Raw genomic sequence first — 21,028 nt, forward strand, 5'->3', positions numbered from 1 at the left:
GGTTCTAACAATATAATCAACTAATTCTGCACTGCAAAAATTGTTTTAAATCAACATACCATTTTTATTCAACAAAAATCTGTGAATGTTTAGCTTAACTACAGGTTATCATATTACTATCTAGTCCGAAATTACATTGATTGAAGTCTCACAAGCTTTGATGAAAAATAAAGACTTGTTTTAATGGATAGCAAAAAGTCGATGACCTAAGATCAGAATCTAGACATGAATAAGCAGATTGGTCCCGTGTTATACCCTGATGGCTATTATTTTAAGATGTGTAAATTGTGCCAGGCTGTTATGATTCACTATTGAAGATGCTTTTATATTTATTCAAGGACAGGCTCTTTATTGATAGTTGAGCATCTGTTATATCATTTCTGAAGTCTGAATCTTGAGGGACTTTACGCAGGATCATTTGTTATCTCTCTCGGACGTCCTATGGACAAATTCCTGTTTTAGATGATGACCTTGAAAGATGAACCAGGTCTGTTATCATAGCCCTACACAGTGTCTTATAACAAGAAGGAAGCACTTTCCACAAAGAAACTTCCCAAAGATTCCTTCATTAAAATATCTCTGATGATCACGGCTGTAATGAGGTCACTGAGGACTGCTACACAGCAAGATCTGTATCTTAACAACATTTAGATAAAAGAGGCATAGTCAAACTAACTTACATGCTCATAGGACCTGAATGTTCTACATGCTGGTGCTCACATGAACCCATTAGGTGAAACGGCAACACCGCATGCCTGTATTAACAAACACATTCGCTCCTCGTTTTTTTATTCTTTTTCGGTCAAAGTAAGCCATACTGTTCTCGGCACAACTCAGTTGCTATAGTGATAGATTTTTCCACACTCACTGAATTCAGATATGGCATTTCTGTTGCATGATGGTGGTTTTATTCTGAATAAGCCACATGATGATTTTTATTTTTGTTTGTGCTGGAATTACATTACCCACAATCCTAAAGACATATCCACCAATCAGAGTAGGCGCTGTTACTATGGCAGCAGAAATCTGACTCTGCAGTTCAAATAAATGTTTGTAATGTGTGATCCAACTCTTGAGTTGGTTTGTTTGATTCTTGGCTCTGTATTGAATCATTGTTTTCAAATGTCAAAGAAAATGTCTGAGAAAAAGCTTTAAGAAACAAAGAAGTCAATTCAGTCAGTCCAGTTTCTGCTAATTGTTGTTTGTTTTTGTGAATACATTTGAGTAAATCTTGAAAATTGTTGTTGTTTTTGCATTTTAATATACATTTTTTATGATTAATTTGCCTTTATCAGTCATTGGGTCTGGATCAGGGGTGCCCAACCCTGTTCCTGGAGATCGACTGTCCTGCAAAGTTCAGCTGCAACTCTAATCAAACACACCTGCCTTTAATTTTCACTCGATCCTGAAGACCTTAATTAGTTGCTTCAGGTGTGTTTGATTAGAGTTGCAGCTGAACTTTGCAGGACAGTCGATCGCCAGGAACAGGGTTGGGCACCCCTGCTCTAGATATTGGCATTGGCCATTAAAATGTAATTTTGGTGGATCTCTATTGTGGATGAATGTTACTTCACAGCTATGTTCCTCTGTTCCTCAGATCATTGGTATTGGGCTGTGTGGAGTGTTTGAGCTCATCAAAGAGACTCGTTTCTCACACCCGTCACTGTGCTTACGGAGCCTTCAGGCCCTTTTAGATATGCTTCAGGGACAACAGCCGGAGAGCTTTCAGACTGAACCTCCAGATGTGCTGGGTGAGATACCTCCTCCAGTTCAAATAAAGTGATGACTTACAGTGCGTTCACACCAGACGCGACTTGCGCAAATAAATCGCGCTATTCGCGCGTAGTTGGACGTTTGAACATTTTAGTTTACTCGCTTCATTCGCGTGTGAAATTCGCTTCATTCGCGTGTGAAATTTGCTTCATTCAAGCATTAAATTCACTTCACAACAGATGCGAATTCGCACCAGGCGGCTCCAGTCTCGTTGCGAAATGGCTGACATAACTATTCTATTGTGAGTGTATTTGCAATAGGATATAACAGCGACGATTTTTTTTGTCCTCCATTGTTGTTTCGGATTTCTCCCTCCGCTCGCTACATCGTAATCACAACACTACTAGAGCAAGCTCCTGATTGGTTAACGCAGCGCGAATATCCGCCAAAGTTCAGATTTTTCAACTTGCGAATCACGCGTTATGTGCGTCAAACGCCCGAAACGTTCAATTGCGCGAATCTTTTCATTGACTTAATATGTAAATCACTCGCGCTTAACGCTTCATTCGTGTCTGGTGTGAACGCACCATTAGTCTGTATAGTTAAATCATGACACCACTGTTGGCCCTGCAGAGTCTCTCTTTCATCTTCTGCTGGAGACCACCGTGCGGAGCACAGGGATGAACGACCCCACCGGTCAGACCCTCACAGCGTTGTCCTGTGCCTGCCTCTTCAGCCTGGTGGTGGCCTGGGGAGACACTGGCAAAATCCTCCAGGCTGTGTCTGCCATCCTCACCAACAATGGCAGTCATGCATGCCAGACCATCCAGGTGAGTCAGTGTTTTGAGATTGCATGTTTTGAGGAAGATAGTCCTTCCACTGATGCCACTGAACGGTTTCTAGATAGGTGTTATTAAATGGATATGAAAAAATGAAAATGTGGTAGTCTGTCAGATTTGTGCTATTTCTGACGGTGTAAAACTTCCCGCTCTGCATCTCCTTCTAAAGAATCCAAACTTTAGAAATTTGAGTACTTAGTCTGATTTTGAACAGTTTAGTGAATTACTTGCTTGGTAAGTGAGGTTGAGATTTTAGAGTGCATAAAATGCTGCTTTTCATCTAAAGTCAGGATGACAGCACATTACCGCTCATCTCTCAGCGTGCGATAGCCAGAACCGCAAATGCATGAGAAGGTCAACAATTGAATTGCCTGAAAATGTCAAATCCCTCAGATTTCCCATCTTTATTATGTTACTCTGCCAGCGCAGAGTCCCTCAGCCAATTACTCCTCAGTCTTCTACCATCTGCATGATATAGGTCTGTCATTTTTTTGCTTATTTAAATGTTTTTTAATGCTCTCTGTCAGTATCACACACTGATTTAGACATCAGAGAAGCACGGAGTTCATTTGTTGTTACCAAGGTAACTACAACCTAATTGGAGCATGAGTAACTTGCATAGCTTGTGTAAAGTGTTATATCTGAGCCGTCGCTCACTGTCAGTTCACAGTGCACACGTCCAACATGAAGTGGTTCAGAATGGAACTGAAAAACATGCTAATGTTGACATGAATATCCAGATCAAGTGCTTTGCAGAGCTGGACAATATTTTTCAGCTTTTTTATGATATAATAGATTTTTCTCTCTCTCACACACTTTTTCACACCGGGCCATGTGGGTTTGGATTTTGTTTTCCCTTCATAAAAAACCCCTTCATTTAAAAACGTGTTGTGTTTACTTGTGTTATCTTTGATTAATATTTAAATTTGTTTGATGATCTGAAACATTAAAGTGTGACAAACATGCAAAAAAATACAAAATCAGGAAGGGGGCCAACACGTTGTTGTAAATTGTTATTTACTATGAAAACTGTTTTCAGATATTTGTGAATTTGTCCGTTTAAGTGCAAGAAGACATGAAAAATAACTCTGTATTTGTGTGCTTTCTCAAGGGGAAGAATGCTCAAGAACTGTTTAAGACTATATTTTTAAGAACTATCTGACTCGACTATATTTAACAAAAGGTTCCAACAATCCTGAACGCCCTTCAGAGGAGTGTGCAGGCAGTGCTGGTGGGAAAGATCCAGATCCAGGACTGGTTTGGGAATGGCATCAAGCGAGCCGCACTGATGAACAAATGGGTTTTGAAGGAGGTGAACATCGATGAAGATGAACGCTGTCTTCTTCAAACTGATGGTTCCTTCCTGTACCTGCTCTGTAAAGATGGCCTCTATAAAGTGGGCTCGGGGTACAGCGGCACCGTACGGGTAAGGACATCCTTTATTTACCTGATTGCACAATTAGAATGCTAAAAGTTAATTTTACTCAGCGTTTTTTAGACTAAATAAGTAGTTCAGTAATTATTGGTAATGAATTAGTAATTACTAGTTGATATGCGCCAGCATTTCAGAAATATTCCAAAAATATTCATATAAATAAATATATCGAAAAATATTTTTATTACAGCCATTGCTTTAATGTTTCTATTTCAACAATTAATATGCAATAGAAACATAACTATATGATTAAAAAGGTGATGTGCAATTTGAATGTTTATATACAACTTAAGATTTATTTGACCGTTCTGAGATTTGTGAAGTCGTGGATGTGGTTTGCTGTGCTGATGCAGCAGGTTGTATATCATTGTGTTTGTGTGGGTGCTAATAAGAGGCTATCGATTGCAGGGCCACGTGTACAACTCCACATCACGTATCAGGAACCGTAAGGAGAAGAGGTCATGGCTGGGATTCGCCCAGGTATTGACCTTGTTTTATGAGCTTCTCAAGATTGTCTTTCTGCTTATATAACGTCAATGTACTCCAATGTATAGTACTTAGTATGAGCTTGATTTATTGATATTTTCTCATAAATAAAGCATTACGTGATATTTTCAACCAAAAATGTCATTCATTGAACAGCCTTACAAAATTAATTTTCCTGTGGCGATTTGCTTTACAGGGTTGTTTGCTGTATCGAGACATGAACAGTCACAGCATGACAGCCATTAAGATCAACCCAGAGACTCTGGAGCAGGAGGGCACCATCACAATGCCGGGTACAAACACCCCTCTTATGTGCTATTGATGGCTAAGAGCAGGGCAAATAAATGGCTTGACCAGCACACTTTTCTTCCCTGTGTTGACACGTTTCCTATTTAAACAGGATGTATTGAGGGGCTTGTCCCTTATTTTCCTGAATTGTCAATAGCCTTTAGTTTGTCATCTACATAGCAATAAATACATTATATAGTGATATGAAGTAGTTTACATAAAATAATACGTCTTGTATTGATTATGACAAGCCTTTCTTCAATGTAATGTTCCTGTAATTTGGGCTGTAATCTGCAACTATTACAAATTAAAATGTCTCTCTCTTTCTCAGGTCTACAAGCAGATGGTCAGAACATCGTATTCACTGATGGAGAATATATCAACCAGATTGCAGCCTGCAAAGATGTAAGTGCTTTTATTCTTTGGCAATGTCGCTCTTTTCCAAAACCTAGTGAGTTGTCTTTGGATGCATCGTAGTCACAAAGGCTTTTTCAAAATGTGGGCTGCATAATTATAACAAATGAAAAGGCAACTATGTATGAATTCCTAAGGGTGAAGGCAATCCCACAATGCATTGTGCCAAGTGAAAAAATTTGTCTGAAGATGGCAGGCAAAGCGAGAGATATTTATTGAATATAAATATACTTGTATATGTATGGAACAGTTGCCTCACAGGTCTTTCTAAGTGATCAGCTGTGTCCTGTTGCATTAATTCTTCAGATATTAAAAGCAGGGAATGTGTCGTATCAGTTATATCCATTACTTCTGCATTCTGAATCTTGCATTCAATGATGACACACACAAACCAGGATGAAGATGAGAGAGCTGACTTTGAGAGAAAAGCAAGCAAATTGGATGCTAAAAGAAAAGAGGAAGTCAGATAGAGCTCTAGCAAAAACAAAGGGCATGGAGAAATCAAGAGTTTGGAAACCACCAGCGACACCAGCAACCAACAACGATCTGATCAGCTGAGAAAACAACAGTAGTTGATGACAGACAAGTCATAAAAGCTGTGAAAATGAACCCTAAAAGAGGTGTCTGTAAAATCACCAACAACTTCCAGAAAGCTGGGGTGATGCTCTGACAATCTACTGTCCTCAGGAGACTTTGACACAGAATTACAGATGCTACACAGCAAGATACAAACCTCTGACCAGCACCAAAAATAGAAAGGCAAGATTAGAGTTTGCAAAAAAGCACAAAGGTGAGCCAGAAGAGTTTTGGAACTGTGTTTATGGACTGATGAGACAAAGATGAACCTTTATCTAAGTGATGGGAAAGCAAAAATGTGGAGAAAAAAAGGGAACTTCAATGATCCCAAGCATAATTTTGTCTCATATTCTTCTTTTAATCATATTTGCAAATGTCTTAACTCCACAGTCAACAAAGCAATTTTGTCTTTACTGTTCCAATACTTCTGGAGGGCACTGTATTTACTAGAAAACTGTCATTTAACAGTTAATTCTTCAATGCTTTGCGACCAGCTGATGCTACCAACCAAGACAAGTGTTTAGATGCAGGGCTCCAAACTGCGACTAAAAATATTAATTTGCGAGTGAAGTTTTTGCTGAGGTCGCCACTGGCGACTATATATAATTTGCATGAAAGGACTTTTTTCCCGATTGTTTTGCGCTCACATCTTTTGTTATGTTCACGTATTAAACTTACATAAGACGATGCGCATCAAAGTTTTACTGGAAAAGAGTTTCAAACAGTCCTCGTCTCTGCCGCACACAGTCTGCTGAACGCAGTGAGAGAGACCTGAAAGGGCCTGTTTACACCTGCTCACTTCATGCATTTTCTCTGATCGGATATCTATATGATTTGTTAAAACGTTTCCCCATTTACACTTGGCCACATAAATGTGTCTTCGCAAAACGAATATAAATCCGTTCTTCAATTCCCGCTTCATATGCAAATATAACGGAGTTCACGTCAATGAAAGCAATGGATAATTTTATTAATTATCAGCTAATTTCAATATCAAGAGAACGCGCGGCATCAGCACTGGAAAGATAGGCTAGTCTCGCTACTTTTAATGAAGAAGATTGTGTGTTGAGCGTCTGCGGCTTACTTTCAGGTTCATTCAGTTTGCGCGTCGCTTGCTGAAGAAATACTCCGCGACTCATCCGCGGTGATGCTTGTTGCATTGCGCTGTCATATCTGACTATAACATGCCATATAGCCTATAAAACGCTCTCACACGTCTATTACTTTACTATTATGGGAGGAGTAAAATTACCATATGTGGTTTCAACAACCAGATGCATTTACACTTGTCCAGTCGATCTTCTTATCGAGATCTTTAGTCTATATGCTGTGTTCTGTTAATGCATGGACTTCCTGTTATTTGAAGTGCACTTGCCATCCAGTAATCGCAAAAAGCTTTGTGCTGTCTTACTTTTTAATAAACAAAGTATCAGCTTTATAATGCTAGGAAATTCAAATGATGCGGTTTGGGTGCTCTTTAATGCGGACCACAAGCGCACACTTTGGGTAATATAAACACCAGTACCCCGCGTCCACACGGTCCGTGTATGCGTCCGGATCGCGCGAGCGGAGAGTATCGCACTTAATGCTCAGGCGCAATCTCTTTAGCACCTCAGTTAAAGCAGCAAGTATTGAACCCATATGAACCCATTATATATTTCGATTTACTACTATAGTATGAAATGAACATGATCAAAAGGTAGGCAATAAGAAAGCCTATAGTACAACTTACTGAAATGTTTTATGTAAAAGCTCATTGTTTCAAACTGAGGAAATGTATAAAGCTTGTAAACATTGCATTGTAATACATTTACCTCAGAATAACCACTCAGTGTCCATAAACTCATCAGTCAGCTAGAAAAATAACTATAAAGAGGAGCGTTTTGCTATATTCATGCGCTGTTGCATATTAATATTTTTACTTATTCTGTTGTACATGATTCAACTCCTCCTATAAAATTGCATTTTACTAATGAAGAAAAACAGACTGAATGTGTGAAAGACCTGACAACATTTATAGGATGCACTGCACTCAGTTGCCAAGTGATGCTTATGGTCCATGATATTGGTACACATTCTGTGTAACGAACAATTCTTTGTGACTGTATATTTCAAGTTGTAAAAGACATTTAATTCACACTTTAAGTGAACCTTAGTCCCCCGGTCGACCTGATCATCTACAAGATGGATTAAAATGCTGATAAAGCCTAGAAAAGATAAGACATAAACACATGACAAAATGATTTAAATGTTAAAATAGGGGGGAAAAATAAAATGATAATAATAAAATAAACCACTTTTATTCTGTGGCACCTAAAAAAATAATTTGGCGCCTAAGTTTTTCTTTTATAGGAGCCAATGGCTCCTTACTCGATTTTTTTGTCTGGAGCCCTGAGATGGTTCTGTTGGACTGCAATGAGAGTGGAATAGATGGATAATAGTGCAAGAATTCCAAGAAATGTTTAGTTTGTTTAATCCAAAATGAACAGCCTGTTCTCTCCATGCTGCAGTCTTCGTCAGATGACAACAGATTCCCCGTTCCTACCCCTGCGTGTCATACAAACACGATCAGTGCCTTTTTCTCAAGTGGTGTGATTGTGGCTGTCAGCAGCACCTGATCTCTTTTGTTTCAGCCCATTTCAGCCATGCTGTGTGTGTGTCTTTATACGAGTGTGTGCATAATAGCCATGTAGGCAGGGGAGGGGCTGCAGCAGTGGACGTGGGCATTTCTCTTAGGATTGAACCCACTGGCTGATCGTGAGTGGGCAGCAGTACAGGGAGGGGATGTGATAATTCATATTTGCCTTTGAAGATCTCTTTATGCATACATGAATGAGAGATAAGTGAGGGAGTGCTGGGGTTAGGGGTGTAGGTTGTAAGGATTAATGCTATGAACTGTTATGCCACATATCTCGGAGGAAGGACGATGGGCATGGATATTTGTTAGCATCATGATTTTGCCTGGAGCAAAGAGCGAGGTTTTTGAAAGCTCTCTCACATACTCGTTAACAGCGGCAAATCAAAGACTCCAGTGTGTTGTCTTTTTCATTTTTTATCACATAGTCACTTATGCAAACTCACAGACTGCAAACCCTAGTCTCACCCATGTTGCACACACCCTGTACTTAAGTGTGTGTGTTTCTGGATGAAGCTGGATCAGTATTTGTGAGGCTGCGTTTCTGCTTTACATCTCCCATGTGCAATGCTAACACAGTTAAATTCTCTCTTTGACCCTCACATGCTCACTGTGCTTCCTCAGATGAGAGGCTACAGCCTCTAATGGTGTCAAAGCCTCTGAGATTATGACTATTCTGGTGAGCTTTGAAACGAGCCCTGTCATCAGAAGAAAGTTTAACTGTTCAGTATTAAAACTCGGTCACACTGGACTTTTAAGTATGCATATTTATCATAGTAAAAAACAGACTATGATATCTCTAGGCTCCTGTTTGTAATAAAAACAAACAAAAAACATTAGTAATTCAAAATGTGAAAATATGTGAAATATCCACTCCATATTACTGCAAACCAGTAACTTTAAAAAAATTGTCATCAATTACTCACCCTTATGTCGTTCCAAACCCACAAGACTTTGTTTCTCTCTGAAACACAAGTGAAGATATTTTTAATGAAAGAGATTTGTCTCTATTGAAAGTCCATTGCACCAAAATTTGATGCTCCACAAGTCCATAAAAATATCTCTAAATCGAACGGTTTTCGTTTAATTCACATGAATCTTCTGAAGAGACATGATTTAAAAAAAATATGATGAACATTTAATTTTGCTTTTATTCCTGTATGAACATAGACCATATAGAGCTCATCAAATATAGTCAATGGAATGCGTGATAAAAGACTTTGAAAAAATAGCTTGATGCATATTGATTGTTTTTAACAGTGTCTTTTGTTAAATTTGAAGCTTGGAAATTTTGGTTTCACGGATGTTCAAAAGATGGAATTGATGAGAGGGTTATTAAAAATATTACATTTGAATAATCGTATTATCACCAGACTGGTTTGAAGAATGTCCCAAAGCAGCCACGTCCATGGACTGATTCATACATAGAAATTTGGGTTAAGGTACAGTCACATGTACACGAAATCCAGTAGTTTCAGTGGGAATCTGTGCAATCAGTAATTTCATGCGAGAGCAAATGACCCCATTTATATTTTGCAACAGGTTCAAGTTGATCAAGGCATGTGAGAAAAAGTGCATCATGTGTCGCTACACTATTTACAATGGACCTTTTTTGCCCATGAAATTTCACTAAAATGTCACTATTATGACTGTGTATGTGCAAATCCGTCACAGCCAGTGCATGAAGCTCACTAACTAGCAGAAAGATGTATTCAAAAAAAGTATTCATAAGCAAAAGAGTGATGCTGCAGAATTCCTGAAAGTCCCTATGCGGCCTATGCAATCATTGACTTTGCATAGACAAGCAGATGTAGTTTTTAAGAAGATTAATATTTGTGTGTGTATTTTTTTTTTTTTTTTTTTTAGGATGGCTTTGTGGTGCGGATTTACGCCACCAGCTCAGACCCGGCTCTACAGCAGGAACTGCAGCTCAAACTGGCCAGGAAGTGTCTTCATGCCTGTGGCATCTCCCTCTTTGACCTGGAGAAAGACCTTCATATCATCAGTGAGAGCAGCGCTTCAGTGCATGCACTTCAGTGTTTATGAGGAAGTATGTGTTGAATTGAACTAACTTGGTGTTGTCTCTTTTGCGGCTTGTGTTTATGTCCTCAGGCACAGGGTTTGATGAAGAAGCAGCCCTGATTGGAGCTGGCAGAGAGTTTGCTTTGATGAAAACAGCATCTGGGAAGGTAGACATACCTCTCTATATTCCTCAGTGTCTCTGCGTTCGAGTTTAATTGCACCTGAAATACGTGTTGAGCTTTTCATGTGGTGGTGGATGTGCTACTGTCTAGCATATTTACTGCATCAGCTTAGAAGTCAAGCCAAAGCAGATCATGATTGGCTGAATGCCAGTAAACCTTTGAAGAACGTGTTAGGGTTTTAAGAAAATATATTTTGAAACTTAAAACCTATTATGCAAAAATCACTTTTATAAGCTGTTTGAACACAGTTGTGTGGCCGCAGTGTGTGAAAACAACCAGCCTATAATGTTAAAAATCCACCAACTCATTTTTTTATAAAAATCAATAAATCACGAACAGTCTCTCCAAACGAGCCGTTTCAGATTCTCCCTCTGTTCACGTCACCGAAGGGAAAAGGTCCCGCCCATTTGTGACGCTCTCTGCCATATTAGCATAAACACCGCACTGAGTGAGAAGATGCGGTGTTGTGTTTTGGGATGCACTAATGAACATAAGAGTCGCCATAATCTCCCTCCATCTGAGCCGAGGACACAGTGGTTAAATTTAATTTTCGAAGGAAATATCCCAGAAAAAATCGGTAAGGTCCCCTATATGTTTAGGAATTAATACCAACGCTTCTGTCGCAACTTCTGGTTTATGATAATGTTTTGCATTAAGATCTAATTTCCATATCAATTAAGCATCTCCTATTCTCATTGATTGTATTTTTAAAAAATATGTTGATATTCATAAATATATATGTATACATATATTGTTAATATATTTTGTAAAGTATATTTATTTAAAATAAATTGTATTTATTTATTTTTGTTTGAACAATGAAATGACTATGAATCCAAACTAGAAGTATTAGAAACGCTTTTGTATGATTAAAAAACTGAGTCTGTTGACAAGTAATAAAAGTGCACTATAGCGTAGTCCTCAGCTAGTGCACAATCATCTGCCCATTAAATATGCACATTTATGTTGTACTCCTCATAAATCTACATCAGATGGAGGTTGTGTGAGTGAGTGTGTACCTGCTTGTTTCGGCAGTGTGTGAGGTTGACATCAGGCAGGGCTGATGGCAGTGATGCTGTCTCTGGTGTGAAAGTGACGGCGGCAGCGGAGAAGGGCAGCCTGTAGAGCCGCACACATGCTTAAATAACTGGAAGTGATTTGATTATTCTACCCTTGCAGTTGAGCTCCGAGGCTCTTTGACACTCAGTGAGGCTGGAGCTTTTGAGAGGCCAAAGTGGGCGCAGCTTATGTGTGTATTTACATGTGATCCTAACGCACTACAAATACAGGGGAATGGCCAGGATCCAAAACTGACACACAATGAGCATTAATGCAAGTACATATTGACTTTGGCAAGTACATAAAACAGTTCAGCCTAAAAAAATTATATCGAGGCTTTGTTAAATAATATCGGTTAATAATTTATAGCTGGGTTATTATCTCAGTTGACCTGCCGTTGTTAGGTGTGGCAAAAAGTTAAATATGGATGCTGGGTGTGTCTTATTGATATGTAGTGATGGAGTGTGCTTTAGGGAGGTGCGGTGTGTGTGTGTGTGTGTGCCAGGCCTCATGAGATATGAGAGCCGCAGTGGGTTTATCATTCTGTAAGACTAAACTCACTCTTCACCTTATCTGGAGATTATCCAGTCCAGTGAGCGCAGCAGTTAAAACAGGCCTGGATGAGTCGTGACTGGGCAACTTTCCTAATAAACGCCATAGACTGTAATAAAGAAAGTCATGTAGTTTTTTGCACACACGCATTAATGGACTGCAGAAATGCTGATGTGTGTTTTCTGTCATCTGTGTTTCAGGGTTATTGTAGTGACTAAATCTGAAACTAAAACCATAAAACAAAACCATTTTCATTTCTTATTTAAATTTTTTTACTTTATGTACTAAAATAAAACTGAAAAAAAAAAAAAAAATCATAAACTGACACGCATAAAAGAAACAAATGCAACTAACAATGACAAAAACACAACAAAATAACTAAAACTTTCAAATTAAAATGAATAACCAAAAATATAAAATTAAAAAATGGTTCATAATATTAATAAAAAAAAACAAAATATATATATATTTATTTATATGTATATATAGACTTATTTTTATATATATAGTTATATATATAGTTATATATATAGTTATATATATAGTTATATATATATATATATATATATATATATATATATATATATATATATATATATAGTTATATATAAAATAGTTGTCCCATCACTACTTGAGTGCCTTAATTAGTGTCCGTGTGACTGTTCTTGCGTGTCATTTCAGCGGTTTATTTCTTTTATCTGACAGAGTTATTTGTTGAGGCCATTGTGCACCGACTTAATAATACAAGGGAGATGTTAACATGATTGTCTTCCTCTCCTCTGATGCAGATCTACTATACTGGAAAGTATCAGAGCCTCGGTATCAAGCAGGGCGGCCCGTCGGCTGGGAAGTGGGTGGAGCTGCCAATAACGAAGTCGCCCAAGATTGTGCAGTTCTCAGTGGGCCATGATGGCTCCCACGCCCTGCTGGTGGCGGAGGATGGGAGCGTCTTCTTCACGGGCTCCGCCAGCAAAGGGGAGGATGGAGAGTCAAGTATGACGGAAATTATTATCATGTACATACTTGATCTGTGATAATGATGTTTTAGCACACAGATCAACTGCTTGTGATGGTGTCTGTTTTTAGCAAAGAGCAGGAGACAACCAAAGCCCTACAAACCCAAGAAGATGATCAAACTCGAGACCAAGATGGCCATATACACTGCCTGCAACAATGGCAGTAGCAGCATTGTCACTAAAGATGGAGAGCTCTACATGTTTGGCAAGGATGCCATTTACAGCGACAGTACCTGTAAGTGCCACCTGCCAGATGCCCGTTAAAGATGGCAGGGATGAAATGATGACCTGTCATAATGCTGTCTGTAAGACTGTATGTCTGTCTCCTGTGGGAGAGATTATTTAGAGCCAGTACATGCTCCACATTCACAAAAAGGGGGATATATTTAGAAAACGCCATATTTGGATGTTCAGCCTAAGTACATAACTGTTTTTATTTTTTTTTCCTTAAAATGCGTTCCTTGCCAGCTTAACTTTGCTGATAATGCAAATATTCCTGCAGCTCATGCTCTGCATCCAGGATACTCAGTTTGCAGTTCATTGAGTCATATTTGTTTTAATAAAGAACAGTTTTAGGATATAAAAATACTGTCATCACCAATTGGTGCATAGTGACCTCTTGCTGCATATTCATATTCATATGCATATTTAGATGTCAAACTGACTTTGTTTTATTTTTTCAAGAATTCATTGTTATGATTAAATTAAAATTGTAGTGTAAAAAAGCTCAATATTTGAAATCATGAAACCATAAATACAATTTAACATCAATTTATTAAGTTCAACAAAAAAATACATGTTTAGGCATTATGAAATCAGTTTGATATTTTCCCAAATTCTGTTTTATTTTTCCAAATTTCGTGTTTTCCGTTTAAATTGTTCTGAATTCCATTTTAATGGTTTAATTAAATGTTAATATTCATAAAGCATGTTTAATCAACTGATTTTATAAAACCTTACCTATTTAATAATTTATTGCAATTTTTACAATAATAGAGGCCTATGAATTGTTTATCTTTTCAGATATTGTTGTCTGTTAAAATTTTCTTTTCTGGAATTATGATTTAATACAAATAGCAGTTTAATTGAGCTTTGAAAATGAAATCAAATGAAAATAACATTTCCTTGAATTTTTTGACACAAGGTGCCGCACAACAGAGGATACTGTTAAAATTAAGAAAAATTTGATATTTCTTAAAGTTTAATAATTATATATTTGTACTTAAGGACATTCTGCTTAGTAATATATTTATGTCACAGTCTCTAAGTTAAACTACATTTTTTATTTTTTTTCTTGTAAATTCCATTTTTATGACTGGATTCCATGTTTTCCACATCGCCAAAATCATTTGGCCCTACGTTTATCAGCAAGTATTTGTAATAACAGACACAAAATGTACTGATAAATTTGCCTCATCTCTGACTGTACAGAATTGTAATCAGTTGGATTTCATGTGTATAAAATGTGCACATTTGAAAATTTACGTTGCACTTAATTGTTCTGAAAAATGAATAAGCTGTGATTGGTGATTATTCCAAAATGAAGTATCATTAGGTCATTCACTTACTCTTTTTGAAATTTAAATATTTTTTTCTCTTGCCAACTGCTTCATTTTAAACTATTATGGGAGAGTTATTGTAATGATTAATTTGTTTCCCTCCTCTCATCATCACAGGTCAGGTGTCAGATCTGAAGGGGCACTTTGTAACTCAACTAGCCATGGGAAAAGCTCACACCTGTGTCCTGACCAAGAGCGGAGAGGTGTGGACATTTGGAGTGAACAACAAGGGCCAGTGTGGTCGAGACACTGGAGCCATGAGCCAGGCAGGGAAGGGTGAGGGCTTTTCACACTTTTCATGAAAATTATACATTAGCAAAAGCCTGGAATATTCCTCACCATCTTCATAAAATTACACCAAATAGAGTGATGGATAAGTCATTTTTCCTGATCTTATGTGGTGCGTCTTTCACAAAACTATAAAAGGGAAAAGGCTATTATTACAGTTGATTCTGACATGCTATGATTATTCACAGACTGTGTGGTCAGCTGCGTTTGAAATGGTGTTTGTGATAGTTGATGTTTTCCTGCCATAGCGTTTGGAGTGGAGAACATGGCCACCGCAATGGACGAGGACTTGGAGGACGAGCTGGATGAGAAGGAGGAGAAATCTATGATGTGTCAGCCAGGCATGCACAAGTGGAAGCTGGACCAGTGTATGGTGTGCACCGTGTGTGGAGACTGCACCGGATACGGATCCAGCTGTGTGAGCAGCGGCCGACCTGACAGAGTGCCAGGAGGGTGAGAGAAACCAAACAACACACACACAAACAGAGTGATGATTACACACAGCACCAGAGAAATTAAGAAATAGTTTAACAAAAAATTGTAATTTACTCACCCTCAGGCCATCTGAAATGTAGAAGAGTTTGTTTCTTAATCTGAACAGATTTGGAGAAATTTAGGATCATCACCAATGGATCCTCTGCAGTGAATGGGTGCCGTCAGAATGAGAGTCCAAACAGCTGATAAAAACATCACAATAATTCACAAGTCACACAACTCCAGTTCATTGATTTACATCCTGTGAAGTGAAAAGTTGCATGTTTGTAAGAAACGTGTTAAGATTTTTTTTTTAACTTCCACCCATTGCTACCAGCTAAAATATAGTCCTCTATCAATAATATTGCTTTCTCCAGTGAAAAAGTAGTCTTGTCTGTATCAGGAGAGAAATATGCACAGATCAAGCACCGTTTACAAGCAAAAACAGTTCCTAACAAATATTTTAATGTGAGATGGCAACAGCTGATGGACTTTTTTACTGGAGAAGTTTTATAATGGGATGTGGATTGATGTTCTCTCCAGAAGCGACCGTTTAAAATGAAAACATCCTAATGATGGGTTTATTTCAAACATTAATCTTTTCATTCTCAAGTCATTAATTGGTGGTATGGAGTGGTGTGGATTATTGTGATGTTTTTATCAGCTGTTTGTACTCTCATTCTGACGGCATACATTCACTGCAGAGGATCCACTGGTGAGCAAGTGATCTGAATCAGTTACTATTCCTTTAAACCCTAAGACGACATGCTTAGACATGCTTCTTATTTAGAGAGAGCGGAGGGTGGCTTTTTATGTGCTTAAGTGCTGTAATGAGAGTAGTAGTTATTTGTTATTTTTTACTTTTGAAATGTATTCTATATATCAAGTCACTGCTGCGGTTCGTTGCATCAATGTTAGTCCTTATCCATTTATTTGTGTCTGTCCTCTGCAGGATTTGTGGTTGCGGCTCTGGAGAGTCAGGCTGTTCGTCATGTGGCTGCTGTAAGGCTTGTGCCAGAGAGCTGGATGGTCAGGAGGCCAGACAGAGAGGAATCTTTGATGCTGTAAAGGAAATGATACCGCTGGACCTGCTGTTAGGTACTGAGGTGTCAACCAATCACATTCAGTACAGTTTCATATCCATCATATCCATCACATCATATCCCTTTCCTGTCTGTGGGCCACGTTCATGTCATATGTTCAACCGTACTGTCTTCATGCATGAAATATATATATATATATATATATATATATATATATATATATATATATATATATATATATATATATATAAATAAATAACAGTAGGGCTGTGTATTGGCAAGAATCTGGCGATACGATACGCATCACGATACAGGGGTTGCGATACGATATATTGCGATACTGTAAGCTAGGCGATAAATTGGGATGTTTCTTATTTTAGGAATGGGATATATTTTTTAGGAAAGCTGTCATTAAGAGCACACCACCATATGCAAACCTTAGCAATAAAAAAATTAAAATTGTTTAACCAGAACACACTGGGATCTGCATTTGCAATAATCAGTCAGTGTAACATTCAACGTTATTGAACCACTTTTTGTGGAGTAAAAATTAAAGGGGGAAAAATTAAAGTGCTTGCAGGATTCTTATATAAAATGTACTTTATAAAAAGACCATATATATTTTTAAACCCTGCTTTAAAGGGTTAAGGTTTAAATTTACAATTGTAATATACAATGTCATAACATTTAGATCTGAACAAAAAATTACATCTGCTTAGTGTCAATGAAAAATAAAGTGATTGCAGGATTCCTAAAGAAAACAAAACAATTGTAAAACAATAAAATAAATACAAATATTGAACATTTTCCGCGTGGAAAGACTGTGACGCGAGCACCGCCCCAACTGCACAAAACGCCCCCAACACGAGAGAAAGCTGCAGCCGCGCGCGAAGGCTCTTCACATAGGACGCGGCAAGCGGCGGAACAGAGGTGGCGCTCGCACCGCTGTCCCGGGGCGGACGTTACCACAAAAGCCCAAATGATGCCTCACTTCAGCTTTGTACACCGAAACGAGAACTGGAACAATTCTTTCATCCTCCATTACTGGCAGCGAACTATATTAACGCTAACATTAGTGGTGTGCTCTAATGCTAGTATTTCCTGTCACTGTTTAGGTTCAGAGATGAAGACTGCTCTCTAGCGGTCGGGATATGAACTCAAAACGAAACTACCATGAATCCTGTATGATTTTTTTATATCGATATTCCGTTTTTGAGAATCGATATAGTATCGCCAAACAAAATATCGATACTCACGTGTATCGATATTTTCTTACACCCCTAATATACAGTGCCCTCCAGAAGTATTGGAACAGTAAAGACAAAATTGTTCTGTTGACTGTGGAGTCATGACATTTGCAAATATGATTAAAAGATCAATATGAGACAAAACTACAGAATGTCACATTTTATTATTCGCCGTTTCAACACATATATGTTTTACCAAATAAAAAGAACAGCACTTTTAGAGTTCATCCCACTCATTGATGTGAGCATAAGTATTGGGACAGTTGAACATAAGGCAGATATAAAAGATTAAAAGCTATTATTTAGTTGCAGATCCCTTGAGCACAATCGCAGCAGTGAGTCTGTGACCCATAGACATCACCAGACTCTTGGTCTCATCCTTTGAAATACTTTTCTCAGTCTTTAATGCAGCCAATTCCAGTTGTTGCTTGTTTTGGGGAGTTTCTGCCTTTACTCTCCTCTTCAGCTGGTGAAATTAATGTTCAATCGGATTTAAATCTGGAGATTGACTTGGGCAATCTAAGACTCCATTTCTTTGCCCTTATAAATTCCTTGACTGAACTGGCAGGGTGTTTTGGGTCATTGTCCTGATGCAATATGAAGCACTTCCCAATGAATCTGGTGGAATTTTCTTGAATATTGGTAGGCAAGATGGTTTTGTACCCTTCCAAATTCATTCTGCTACTGTCATCATACATTAAGTCATCAGTAAAGTTGAGAGGACCTGTTCCAGAGGCAGCCATGCATGCCCATGCCATGACACCACCTCCACCATGCTTTACAGATGAGGTTGTATGCTTAGGATCATTGCAGTTCCCTTTTTTTCCCCATCACTTAGATAAAGGTTCATCTTTGTCTCATCGGTCCATAAACACAGTTCCAAAACTGTTCTGGCTCACCTTTGTGCTTTTTTGCAAACTCTAATCTTGCCTTTCTATTTTTGGTGCTGGTCAGAGGTTTGCATCTTGCTGTGTAGCATCTGTAATTCTGTGTCAAAGTCTCCTGAGGACAGTAGATTGTCAGAGCATCACCCCAGCTTTCTGGAAGTTGTTGGTGATTTTACAGACACGTCTTTTAGGATTCATTTTCACAGCTTTTATGATTTGTCTGTCATCAACTACTGTTGTTTTCTCAGACGATCAGGTCGTTGTTGGTTGCTGGTGGTTTCCAAACTCTTGATTTCTCCATGCCCTTTGTTTTTGCTAGAGCTCTATCTGACTTCCTCTTTTCTTTTAGCATCCAAATTGCTTGCTTTTCTCTCAAAGTCAGCTCCCTCATCTTCATCCTGGTTTGTGTGTGTCATCATTGAATGCAAGATTCAGAATACAGAAGTAATGGATATAACTGATACAACACATTCCCTGCTTTTAATATCTGAAGAATTAATGCAACAGGACACAGCTGATCACTTAGAAAGACCTGTGAGGCAACTGTTCCAATACTTATGCTCACATCAGATAGAGGGATGAAACTCTAAAAGTGCTGAACTTCTTAGCTGGTAAAACATCTGTGTTGAATCACCCAATAATAAAATGTGACATTCTGTAGTTTTGTCTCATATTCATCTTTTAATCATATTTGTAAATGTCTTGACTCCACAGCCAACAGAGCAATTTTGTCTTTACTGTTCCAGTACTTTTGGAGGGCACCGTATATATACACAGTGTCTTGCGAAAGTATTCATTCCCCATCATTTTTTTCACGTTTTATGTTGCTAAAATTACTTTTTTTTTTTTTTTTTTCAATCTACACTCCATACACCATATTGACAAAGCAAAAACAGAATTGTCACAACTTCGTAAATTTATTAAAAATAAAAAAGTACATTGCATTAGTATTCATACCCTTAACTAAATATTTAGCTGAAGCACCTTTACAGTCTCAAGTCTTTTTTTTATGTAGTGACAAGCTTTTCTCATCAGCATTTGGCAATTATCTGCCATTCTTCTCACCTCTTCACATCTCAAGCTCTGTCAGGTTGGATGGGGGCAGACGCACATTTTCAGGTTTCTCCAGAAATATTTGACTGGGTTTAATCCCAGGTTGTGGCCGGGCCACTCAAGGACATTCACAGAGTTGCCATAAAGCCACTCTTGCTGTGTGTTTAGGTTCATTGTCCTGTTGTAAGGTGAACCTTCTGCCCAATCTGAGGTTCTGGATGCTCTGGATTGGGTTTTCATTAAGGCTATCTCAATATTTTGGTGCATTGAGCTTTTCTTCTAATCAGTCCCTGCTGCTAAAAAACAGCCCCACAGCATGAGGCTGCTACCAGCATACTTTTACTTTTGGGATGGTACTCTGCAGGTGATGAGCAGAGCTGGTTTCCTTTAAACATGATGCTTAGAATTGAGGTTCATCAGACCAGAGAATCTTGTTTCTCACAGTCTGAGGGTCCTTTAGGTGCTTTTATGCAAATTCCAAGTGTGTTTTCATGTGTCTTCACTAAGAAGATATATGCTCATGGAGCTCAACTAGAGTGACCAATAGGTTCTTGGTCGCCACACTAACCAAAGCCCTTCTCAATCAATTGCTCAGTTTGGCCAGTAGGCCAGCTCTAAGAAGAATCCAGGTTGTTTCAAACTTCTTCCATTAAGGGTAACGGAGACTACATGCTTCTGTCACCCTTCAATGAAGCATAATTTTTTTCTGAACTCTTCACCAGATGTGTGGCTTGACGCAAACCTATTTCTGAGCTCTACAGACTATTCTTTTGACCCCAGGGCTTGGTTTTTGATCTGATATGCATTATCAGCTGTTGGGCCTTTTATTAAGTGCCTTTCCAAATCATACCCATTCAATTGAATTTGCCACAGGGTACCTTCACTCAAAGTCTAGTAACACCTACAAGAAATATGAATGCTCCTGAGCTAAATTCCAACTGTCCCAGATAAGGGTATGAGTACTTGCAATGGATTCATTTAAGTTTTTTTTTATTTTTAATACATTTGCAAAGATATTAAAATTAGCCAATCTCTTATTTGTACTGTCATGTGGTGTACAGTTATACTGCCCAGTCCTAATGCAGATCATCGGTCACTGGCTGTTTGGCAGTGTCGTCTCTGTATATTTGCTTAATGAAGCAGCACTGTGTTGGAACCATCTCTCTGCTCTTGTCTCTTACTATCTTGCGTTGCATCTCATGCTCATCATTCACCTGCCTGTGTTGTTTCTCATTTGTCTCCTCCGTTGGCCCCGCCTGT

At 38.4% G+C, this 21,028-nt stretch overlaps 1 protein-coding gene across 9 annotated transcripts in view; it reads left to right on the forward strand.

Moving 5' to 3' along the window:
- Positions 1 to 21,028, forward strand: part of LOC306877376 (E3 ubiquitin-protein ligase MYCBP2) — a 107,679-nt gene that overhangs the window by 18,378 nt on the left and 68,273 nt on the right. For all 9 annotated transcript variants that reach the window (XM_079429111.1, XM_079429112.1, XM_079429117.1 and 6 more), the window contains exons 4-16: positions 1,598 to 1,751; positions 2,347 to 2,543; positions 3,736 to 3,978; positions 4,396 to 4,467; positions 4,670 to 4,766; positions 5,093 to 5,166; positions 10,253 to 10,391; positions 10,499 to 10,575; positions 12,990 to 13,194; positions 13,288 to 13,452; positions 14,894 to 15,052; positions 15,313 to 15,517; positions 16,491 to 16,636. In XM_079429111.1, the coding sequence (XP_079285237.1) occupies positions 1,598 to 1,751; positions 2,347 to 2,543; positions 3,736 to 3,978; positions 4,396 to 4,467; positions 4,670 to 4,766; positions 5,093 to 5,166; positions 10,253 to 10,391; positions 10,499 to 10,575; positions 12,990 to 13,194; positions 13,288 to 13,452; positions 14,894 to 15,052; positions 15,313 to 15,517; positions 16,491 to 16,636 (1,933 nt within the window). The remainder of the gene's footprint in view (positions 1 to 1,597; positions 1,752 to 2,346; positions 2,544 to 3,735; positions 3,979 to 4,395; positions 4,468 to 4,669; positions 4,767 to 5,092; positions 5,167 to 10,252; positions 10,392 to 10,498; positions 10,576 to 12,989; positions 13,195 to 13,287; positions 13,453 to 14,893; positions 15,053 to 15,312; positions 15,518 to 16,490; positions 16,637 to 21,028) is intronic.

The sequence above is a fragment of the Barbus barbus genome (genome assembly GCF_936440315.1).
Source record: "Barbus barbus genome assembly, chromosome: 11".
Taxonomy (NCBI): Eukaryota; Metazoa; Chordata; class Actinopteri; order Cypriniformes; family Cyprinidae; genus Barbus; species Barbus barbus.